Below are 10,793 nucleotides of genomic sequence, written 5' to 3'. Positions count from 1 at the left end.
ACTGTATATATAATATACACTCACCTAAAGGATTATTAGGAACACCATACTAATACTGTGTTTGACCCCCTTTCGCCTTCAGAACTGCCTTAATTCTATGTGGCATTGATTCAACAAGGTGCTGAAAGCATTCTTTAGAAATGTTGGCCCATATTGATAGGATAGCATCTTGCAGTTGATGGAGATTTGTGGGATGCACATCCAGGGCACGAAGCTCCCGTTCCACCACATCCCAAAGATGCTCTATTGGGTTGAGATCTGGTGACTGTGGGGGCCATTTTAGTACAGTGAACTCATTGTCATGTTCAAGAAACCAATTTGAAATGATTCGAGCTTTGTGACATGGTGCATTATCCTGCTGGAAGTAGCCATCAGAGGATGGGTACATGGTGGCCATAAAGGGATGGACATGGTCAGAAACAATGCTCAGGTAGGCCGTGGCATTTAAACGATGCCAAGTTGGCACTAAGGGGCCTAAAGTGTGCCAAGAAAACATCCCCCACACCATTACACCACCACCACCAGCCTGCACAGTGGTAACAAGGCATGATGGATCCATGTTCTCATTCTGTTTACGCCAAATTCTGACTCTACCATCTGAATGTCTCAACAGAAATCGAGACTCATCAGACCAGGCAACATTTTTCCAGTCTTCAACTGTCCAATTTTGGTGAGCTCTTGCAAATTGTAGCCTCTTTTTCCTATTTGTAGTGGAGATGAGTGGTACCCGGTGGGGTCTTCTGCTGTTGTAGCCCATCCGCCTCAAGGTTGTGCGTGTTGTGGCTTCACAAACGCTTTGCTGCACACCTCGGTTGTAACGAGTGGTTATTTCAGGCAAAGTTGCTCTTCTATCAGCTTGAATCAGTCGGCCCATTCTCCTCTGACCTCTAGCATCAACAAGGCATTTTCGCCCACAGGACTGCCGCATACTGGATGTTTTTCCCTTTTCACACCATTCTTTGTAAACCCTAGAAATGGTTGTGCGTGAAAATCCCAGTAACTGAGCAGATTGTGAAATACTCAGACCGGCCCGTCTGGCACCAACAACCATGCCACGCTCAAAATTGCTTAAATCACCTTTCTTTCCCATTCTGACATTCAGTTTGGAGTTCAGGAGATTGTCTTGACCAGGACCACACCCCTAAATGCATTGAAGCAACTGCCATGTGATTGGTTGATTAGATAATTGCATTAATGAGAAATTGAACAGGTGTTCCTAATAATCCTTTAGGTGAGTGTATGTATGTATGTATATATATATATATATATATATATATTGTATACTCTCACCTAGAACTTTATTATGAACACCTGTACACCTACTTATTCATTTGATTATCTAATCAGCCAATCATGTGGCAGCAATGCACTGCATAAAATCATGCAAATATGGGTCAGGAGCTTCAGTTAATGTTCACATCAACCATCACAATAGGGAAAATTGGTGGCATGATTGTTGGTGCCAGACAGGCTGGTTTGACTGGTATAACTGCTGATCTCCTTGGATTTTCATGCACAACAGACACTATAGTCTCTAGAGTTTACTCAGAATGGTGCCAAAAACAAAAAACATACAGTCAGCAGCAGTTCTGTGGACAGAAACACATTGTTGATGAAAAAGGTCAACGGAGAATGGCCAGACAGGTTTGAGCTGACAGAAAGGCTACAGTAACTCAGATAACCACTCTGTACATTTGTAGTGTGCAGAATAGCATCTAAGAATGCAAACACATCGAACCTTGAGGCGAATGGGCTACGACAGCAGAAGACCATATTGGGAACTATTTTTATGACCATACTGTTCCTAATAAAGTTCTAGGTGAGTGTATATGACATTGCTTGTCATGCTTTTTAAATGACTAAACTGTTGATCTCTGATTTTGAAATGCCAAAATATAAAAAATGTCCACATACTATAATTCTGGACTGTTGATTGATTACTCATAAAAATAAACAGACAACTACTTAAAAATATAATTCATAGCTCGTGACTCATATATGTTCTCACTCACGGCCTACAGTGTTCTATACGTACAACCGTTTCCATGGCGACTGTAAAATCATCAAGAATGTGTCGTGACAAATTCTCAGCAGTGGTACTGATGTGTGTTCACACTTTATAATCCTGTGAGGTTGTAAAACACCTTAGAAATGAGAGTCAGAGCGGAGAGAGCATAAACAAATCACACAGAAGACAACTAGTAAGAGTATAAAATATCAATAAAAGTTTATTCAACTTTTATCATGGGCATCATGGTTTATTACAGTACATGAAGGATGACAATTCCATATACAGACTTACTGTGTATGTCACTGAAATAAATGAGTTACACACCGCAGAAATATATACTTGCTATAGATAGATTTATTTTTCATATTATATCCTTGGAAAAGTCACATGAGTTTGGAGCAACTTGAGGGTGAGTGTGATGACAGGATTTTCTTTTCTTTTTTTACTTTCCCTTTAAGACACTAAGAAACAACCGCAAGATGACATTAATGTGTTGCATAATAGATGAGTGTCCCGCAAACTCCTGATAGACACAGTCCAAGATTAGTCAGCCAATAGGAAATACCGTGGGCTGAAGAGGCGGGGCCATAATCCCACCCAGGGAACCAATCAGATCCTGTAAAGAAGTACATCCAGTCATATCAAAGCAAGATGTAGGTTTGACAGACTGGGAGAATGTAGGCAAAATGTGTAAAAATATGCAAAGGAATAAATAAATGACAGTAGAAACATTTTCATATTTTCTTATTTTCAATTTAACTTATTTAAATACAAATTATATTTTAAAAATCAATAGGATATTATTAACATATTAAGTGCATCCCACATCAGAATCTCTTTAAATGTAGACTGACGTTTTGGTCCGTATAAAATGATTTTTTAAGTCAAAAATATTATTTGTCAATGATTTCCAAAATGTAGGAACATTTCAGAGGTAAAAATTGTTTAATGTAAAAAATGTTTAAAAAAAAAAAAAAAGAAGAAGAAAAAAAAATCTGAAATTTTTTACTGTTTTATTACATTTGTTATTTAATGTTACATATAAGCATATAATTTTTTTATTTATTAAATTAACATTTTTATTTATTTATTTATTTTAGTTGGCATAAAACGTTAAAAACCTACTACAAAGTAAATATTTTCAGGTGATATTTTCTATTAATAATTGTATCTTAATATAGGCCTTTCTGTGTGGCGTTTGCATGTTCTCCCGTGTTCACGTGGGTTTCCTCCAGGTGCCCCGGTGTCCCCCACAGTCCAAAAAAAACTCTAAATTGCCTATAGGTGTGAGTGTGAATGTGTATGTCTGTGTGCGTTAGCCCTGTGATGGACTGGCCACCTATCCAGGGTGTTTCCCTGCCTTCGACCCAAGACAGCTGGGATAGGCCCGTGACCCCTAGGATAAGCGGCTATAGAAGATGGATGCATGATGTTAATAGTATATTCATTTCTTTTGCCTTCAGCAGTGGCCATTATTTCAGATGGTTTGGAAAGGCTGTAATAATGCATTAAACAAGGAGTGTTTGCATAGTAATATTCCTCTAATGACACATTAATAACCAGATGTGTAACTGCAGAACATCAGTTGTGTATTGTAATGTTACTGTATTGTGCACTGCAACTGTTCTTACTACAGACGTTGTCATAACAGATCTCCGATCCACACCCGCTGCACGTCACACCTGCTATATCTGGAGTAATACCATGAACGTGTCCCCTACAACAGGTAAAAATATGATTGAATATTGAATATGTCCATTATGTGCATCCTTGCATAGATTCACCGCTGACATCATCTCTCATGGTCATCCAGAGTGTAACTTACGTATCGCCATAGTTGCACACAAAAATGGTGGATTCTGGATGGCTGGAGAAGTTTTTGATTCCTTTCGTGCACACATTAACAGCACAGCCCAGCTTGAAGCTTGTAGACCACATTAACTGAAACAGAAAATACACACCAACACAAGACCGATAAAGGACAGTGTGAACAAAGCCTTATTGAAAAACATGTTCATATACAGTTTAACCATTCATTTAGTTCCTAGTGGTGCAGACATCTCACACTTAATGGTTACAAATATGTTCCTCACAACAATATAGTATGCTGCATGAGTATGCGTTCCTTGAAGCTGATTTTGTATGAAGGAAAATAAATCATATGCATATTAAGGGTACCTGTGCATAGTGTCCACACAACCTCGAGCAGTTGCTGTTTCTATAGGAGTAAGCTCCTTCTCTGCTCCATCTCTGTATGGCGTTCTCCACCGAGAAGGCCGAGAATGGAACTCCAAGCCAGATGTTTTCCCCCATCCACCCTAACAGCGGGTGCCCGAAATGTGCCAACATTGGGTTATAAGAGGCCCTGCAGTGTCTTGCCCGATCTCTTGCACCTTTGGCCAATTCATTGTCCCAAGACTGTGGATAGAGACACAGACAACAGCACAACAATAATCTGAGAGCTGCCTTAAACTTTACACTAAACACATTATAACGTTAATCTCTTAACATTATTTATGCAGTTGTAATTGCTGTGCAAATGTATTTATGCCACCGCTGAGCAGCATTAAACAGTCTGTGTAAATACATCTAAATGCCACTTCAGATGCAGCTTCTGTGCCACCTTTGCCGTGTAAAGATGGGTTAGACAACACATTCAATTCTGTATAACTCTTAAAGAGACAGTACACCCCAAAAGGAACATTCTCTCATCATTCACTCACCCTCATGCCATCCCAGATGTGTGTGACTTACTTTCTTCTGCTGAACACAAATGAAGATTTTTAGAAGAATATCTCAGCTCTGTAGGTCCGTACAATTCAAGTGAATGGTGACCAGAATCTCCAAAAAGCACATAATGGCAGCATAAAAGTAATCCATACGACTCCACTGGTTAAATCCATTTATTTAAAAGCAATATGATAAGTGTGAGTGAGAAACAGATCAAAATCTAAGTCATTTTTGCTGTAAATCTCCAGTTTCACTTTCACTTTCTTCTTCTTTTGTTATTGGCGATTCACATTACTTGTGCATATCACCACCTACTGGGCAGGGAGGAGATTTTATAGTATAAAGGGCTTAAATATTGATCTGTTTCTCACTCACACCTATCATATCACTTCAGAAGACATGGATTATAAAGACTCCAGTGGAGTCTTTATAAAGACATTTATGCTGCATTTATGTGCTTTTTGGAGCTTCAAAGTTCTGGTCACCATTCAATTGTATTGTATGGACCTACAGAGCTGAGAAATTCTTCTAAAAATCTTAATTTGTGTTCAGCAGAAGAAAGAAAGTCACACACATCTGGGATGGCATGAGGGCGAGTAAATGAGGAGAGAATTTTCATTTTTAGGTGAACTGTCCCTTTAATCTGAGAAGAGATATCTGGATTAGATGTTGTATATTCTTGATCATATTTTGCACAAGTCAGAAATGTTCCTAAAACATTATTATGAACCAATCACAGCCCAAACCCTAAAATGACAGTATATGGTACTGAACACATGTTTGATGTACAACCTGATTTTAAGCCTTTACAGAAGAAAACATTGTGATAATGTTAACATTGTCCAATCTCTGGATACTTATATTCAAATGAATAAATAAAAAAACACAAGAAGTCAAATATTTAATCCTTTTGAATTGCATCAATCAACTATATATATATCATAAATCATATATTTCAAATGGCCATTAATGGAGATGTATTTGAGAATAGGACATATGCATACAGTATGAGTTTATTATTGCTTGTATAACCCTTCCAGAACCTTCCTCAAGTACCTAATCACATAATCTTTCTTCACTCTTTTCCTATTATTAAAAACAACAACAATGTAGATGTACACAGACACAAGAATGGGCCTTTTATTGCTTCTCATACCCAATAAAGGAAAAACACACCCCTCATACAAAAACATCTCTCTATTACCATGACAACCAGAATGATTTAGTGTGTGTATTTCCTGAGTAGCTACTTAAACCAGACACAAAACAAAAGGACCTCATAATGAATAGGCTTATGCTATAGATACATAATGTATCTAATCAGCATGAAAGAAAATGTATTTAATTACTACGTGCACATATACACACATTTACACATACAGAATTGAAGACGAGGAACAGGGGATGAGAAAAATAGATTAAGTAAACAAGATGCTTTCAAATGCAAGCGCATAAATATATACTGTAAATATGGGATTGGTTGCTCTGATAATTGTACGATTCATCGTGCATTATTATGTTAACAAATACCTGAGTGTAAGTGAACACCTGTCTTACCATGGAGCGCGCGCTGGCCGCAGGTGTAGTAGAGGCGCGCGATCGATGCGCATTATTGTGCGCCTTCACACATCTGCGGATGAACTCCGGTTCTGTTATTCCGTTGTTCCGTATGAGCGACAGAACCCCGCAGGTGCCGCACAGAAGAACCGACAACCGTAGGACAAGACAGCCGAAGGAGTTCATGGCAGAGCCTGTCTGGATCCGCGCGCTGCTTTCCCCTGGATCAGAGAGTCAATAGAGCATCATTGGAGGAGATGCGCCGACCTGTGCGTCATGGTGCATGGATTTGCCCACTTTATCTCTCTCTGTCTGCCTGGATCTGTCCGTACAGGGTCTTTTTAAAGGATTCAAACAGAACCGCCCACCATGTCACGAAAAATAAGAAGCGCGGGACACTTTGTCTTCATCTCTCACGCACAAACACGCGCGCGCGTGCCCAAATGTAAAGCGTGAGAAAAAAAAGAAATCAAATGAAATAATAATTAAGCTTTATATTTTTTACGGTAAGTTCAAGAATGAATGGAAAAAAATTGAATACAATTTTATATATATATTTAATGAATATTTTAATGGATGGATGGATGGATATCTATATATATATTGTTAAAAGCAAAATATTATTGTAATTATAATTGGCTAATAAAAAATAAATTTAGAATTAAGTAGGCTTATTTTGTTATAGATATTTTCAATAATTTTAAAATATTACAAATTTAGATTTATGCAAACATTTAAATTAATATGTGGGATTTTTAGGAAAACATATTTCCATGCAGTAATAATTGTGTAAAAGTGGATAAAGTGAATATTACAAAATCTGTAAATAAAATGTATTTAATGAATTAGGCCTATCGATTTTAAATGTTTAATTTTGGGTACTTTGGTCCTCATTTAGGCTCACAACTATTTTTATTTTTAAGACTTATATTTATATTTAAACATTTTAAATCTTTTCTTTATTTTAACAATTTATTGTTGTTGTTATTATTATTACTAAACCTGTTTTTATTTTGGGTTCTTTTGTCCTCATTTAGATCTACATAAAAAAAAAAATATATATATATATATATATATATATATATATATATATATATATATATATATATATATATATATATATATATATAATACGCAAAAAATCGACATTTAATATCTTGATAAAAAATCTGCAAAACTGGGTCATGTGTTTATTTTTATTTGGCGTAAATTTAACGTGAAACTTTTCGAACTACATTACCCACAATCCATTAAAGCCGACAGCGACGCTGCCATGACACGTGTGTTGTGTTTGAATTCACCATAGCAACAGAAAGTCGAAAGTGAAAACCATCTTTAGACCTGTTATAATAAGTATTTACATACATTGTACACAGTTCTACTTATAATGAGTGCTAAATTGAAATCGTCACACTTACAACAAAGTGTGCAACAGGTAAGCGCGCTCTTCATCCTGTTATAATGGCATTTTAACACGAATAGGCCTGCGTCACTGTTGTTAAGTATTCTGTCCATTTGCGTGTATATTTTTTAAAGGCCAAGATTACTGGAGCACAACGCGGGCCGAGGCCAGCAGAGTAAGTTTAGAGAATTAAGAAAACCTTACAGGCAAAATATGCATTTAAGTTTAACGTTTAAAACCACATTCATGTTCATTATTAAATCCATTTAATTTCCAAGAGTTCCAGTGCTAAAGTTGGAGACGCTACACGACATGGGAGAGGAGGTGGGAAACCAAGGCATGATGATGATGATGATGTGTGTCTTTTTATGATATGGACTCTATTAAAATGATAGTTCACCCTCATGCCATCCACAATGTGTTTGTCTTTCTTTCTTCTGCTGAACACAAACAATGAATTTTAGGAGAATATTTCAGCTCTGTAGGTCTATATGCAAGTGAATGGTGACCAAAACGCAGAAGGCCCAAAAAGCACATCAAAGCAGCACAAATGTAATCCATATGACTCCAGTGGTTTAATCCATGTCTTCAGAAGCGATATGATAAGTTTGCGTGAGAAACAGATCAATATTTAATTCATTTTCCTAATATAAATCCTCCTCCCTGCCCATTAGGTGGTGATAAGCATGAAGAACACGAATCAACAAAAACGAAATAAAAACAACTCTTGGGAAAGAAGGGCACTTAGGAGGGCTGTGGACATTTGGAGTATTCCAAAATTTTGTTTCTCACTCACACCTATCCTATAATTTCTGAAAACATGGATAAAATCACTGTACATTTATGGATTGCTTTTATGCTGTCTTTATGTGCTTTTTGGAGCTTCAAAGTTCTGTTCAACATTCACTTGCATTGTATGGACCTGCATTGCTGAAATATCCCTCTAAAAAATCTTCATTTGTGTTCTGCCGTCATACACATCTGGGATGGGTGAGTTTTTAGGTGAACTGTTCCTTTAACTTGATCATACAATTAGCTCAAATGAAATGTAAACATATGGAAAGGAGGACATTTCAGACTGTTGTTGTCATTTTGGATTTAGCATCTTGCTATGATTCCCATGAAAGCTGCAGTCAAGATTGACCAAGGAAACCTTTCAGCCATGAGCTGGGGCTCTCCAGCCTCCACAAACTCCAAACAGGTACTCATTCAAAACTACTTTAAAGACCCCGTGGAATCAACGTTTACATTTGATTAAGTCCATGTCTGTTAGCCAGTGCATTCATTACATCTTTAGATGATTTATGCATTTAAAATGTGCAGTGTTTTGTTGTTTTTCTCCTTAGTTTCTCGAGACCAAGGTGAAGCCCTTAACTAATGATCCAGGGGCTTTTGTGGATCTTAGGGATTCACTACAGCTGAACCACAGAGTCCAGACACAAAGAAGTCCACTGTACAGCCACAAACCAATCCTGGATCCATCTGACTTCACCTCCAAAAACACAGTACAACCCAGCTACAAGATGAGGGAGTCAGTGAGTTCAGTTTGTGGCTTGATCAATGATTGGCACATGCCAATGTGTTATGCTCTAGAAGCACTGTAGAGTGTTTGATATGACTGGATGGTATATTTGTGTGTTTGTGTGTAGGAGGGGCTTACAGAAGAGAGAAAACTGCAAGCTGTTATTGAGCAGGTTATGGTAGACCAGCTGTCGAGGTCAGTATCTCTCTCTCTTCCCCCCTTTTTTGTCAGTTTTTGGTGAGTAATGTCATCGTGAGGATTCTCTAATGCACACGCAGGGCTGTCATTAGCGATCCGGAACAGAATGCTTTGTCTGTCAGTCCCACGAGTGTCCCAACACGCTACAGGAGAACTCTTCACCACACGGAGTAAAACCCACACACTGACATGATTCACATTCAGAACTCTCTGTCTCGTAGTCTTTGATTCGAGAAGGTCATAGTGGTTACGTTCCCACCAATACTAGAAGATTGTTAATGGGGAAGCTCATCCAAAAATAAAAATTCTCTCATCATTTACTCACCCCTATGTCATTCCAGATTTGTATGCTTTCTTTCTTCTGCAGAACACAATTGAAGATTTTCAGAAGAATATCTCTGCTCTGCAGGTCCATACAATGCAAGTGAATGGTGACTAGAACTTTTAAGCTCCAAAAAGCACATAAAAGCAGCATAAAAGTCCAGTGTTTAAATCCATATCTTCAGAATCTATATGATAGGTGTGGGTGAGAAACAGAACAATATTGAATCCTTTTTTACTTTCAATCTTCACTATCACTTGCACATTTTGTTTCTTTTGTTTTTGGCTATTCACATTCTTCACGCATATCAACACCTACTGGGCAGGGAGGAGAATTTATAGTAAAAAAAAGTGCTTGAATATTGATCGGTCCCCCTTCCACTCCTATCATATTATGGATTACTTTTTTGCTGCATTTATGTGCTTTTTGCACCTTCAAAGTTCTGGCCACCATTCACTTGCATTTTATGGACCAGCAGAGCTGAGATATTCTTCTAAAAATCTTCAATTGTGTTCTGCAGAAGAAAGAAAGACATACACATCTGGGATGGCATGGGAGTGAGTACATGATGAGATAATTTACATTTTTGGGTGAACTGTCCCTTTAACAAGCTTCCAGTACTGGTGGGAACGTAACCACTACGACCTTCTGCCGTGACACGTGTAATGAACTACTTACTGTAATTTTGCAAAAAATGTCACCATTTAGGTGAGGAGTTTTTTTGTGTCTAAAGGGTCAAAACTAGAACATCCTTAACAGAGAACCTCTTATCCAACAAGCTCTGCTTTCAAGCCAGGATTTTATCAAGGTAGAAACATTAAAGAATACTAGAAATAAAATACGTATTAGTTCTGTTTTATTATGATGATAGTCAGCCATTTGTTTGTATTTTACTGTTTATTGTGTGTGTGATTGGTATATAGGTGCGGACGTGAGGCATGTCGAGAGCTTATTGGCTTCTTTTTCACATGTGACCAAACACTGACGGTGTACGAGTATCGAAATTTTGGTAAAAACAGGTCAGTGTTTGATGTTTTGAATGTATACAAAT

The 10,793-nt window shown here is 37.6% G+C and overlaps 2 protein-coding genes across 3 annotated transcripts in view; one reads left to right on the top strand and one right to left on the bottom strand.

Annotated features, from left to right (window-relative positions):
- Positions 1-2,150: 2,150 nt before the first annotated feature.
- LOC127622774 (GLIPR1-like protein 1) lies at positions 2,151-6,484 on the bottom strand. Its single transcript, XM_052096865.1, has 5 exons — positions 6,299-6,484; positions 4,190-4,429; positions 3,837-3,952; positions 3,643-3,728; positions 2,151-2,627 (listed from the first exon to the last, which is right to left on the bottom strand). Exons 1-5 carry the CDS (start codon positions 6,482-6,484, stop codon positions 2,497-2,499), a joined length of 759 nt encoding a protein of 252 aa, XP_051952825.1. The 3' UTR covers positions 2,151-2,496.
- Positions 6,485-6,689: 205 nt separating this feature from the next.
- Positions 6,690-10,793, top strand: part of caps2 (calcyphosine 2) — an 11,215-nt gene continuing 7,111 nt past the window's right edge. Inside the window, exons 1-9 of one of the 2 annotated variants that reach the window (XM_052096826.1) lie at positions 7,608-7,733; positions 7,835-7,875; positions 7,979-8,024; positions 8,803-8,901; positions 9,047-9,235; positions 9,350-9,417; positions 9,501-9,590; positions 10,476-10,550; positions 10,666-10,761. In XM_052096826.1, coding sequence (XP_051952786.1) covers positions 7,686-7,733; positions 7,835-7,875; positions 7,979-8,024; positions 8,803-8,901; positions 9,047-9,235; positions 9,350-9,417; positions 9,501-9,590; positions 10,476-10,550; positions 10,666-10,761 — 752 coding nt within the window. In that variant the 5' untranslated portion in view covers positions 7,608-7,685. Of the gene's footprint in view, positions 6,805-7,607; positions 7,734-7,834; positions 7,876-7,978; positions 8,025-8,802; positions 8,902-9,046; positions 9,236-9,349; positions 9,418-9,500; positions 9,591-10,475; positions 10,551-10,665; positions 10,762-10,793 lie in introns of those variants that run through there. The other variant, XM_052096827.1, reaches the window with a different exon arrangement.

This window comes from Xyrauchen texanus, chromosome 29 (assembly GCF_025860055.1).
Source record: "Xyrauchen texanus isolate HMW12.3.18 chromosome 29, RBS_HiC_50CHRs, whole genome shotgun sequence".
Lineage (NCBI taxonomy): Eukaryota > Metazoa > Chordata > Actinopteri > Cypriniformes > Catostomidae > Xyrauchen > Xyrauchen texanus.
The sequence above is the reverse complement of the archived record's forward strand: the minus strand, read 5'-3'. Positions and strand labels throughout refer to the sequence as shown.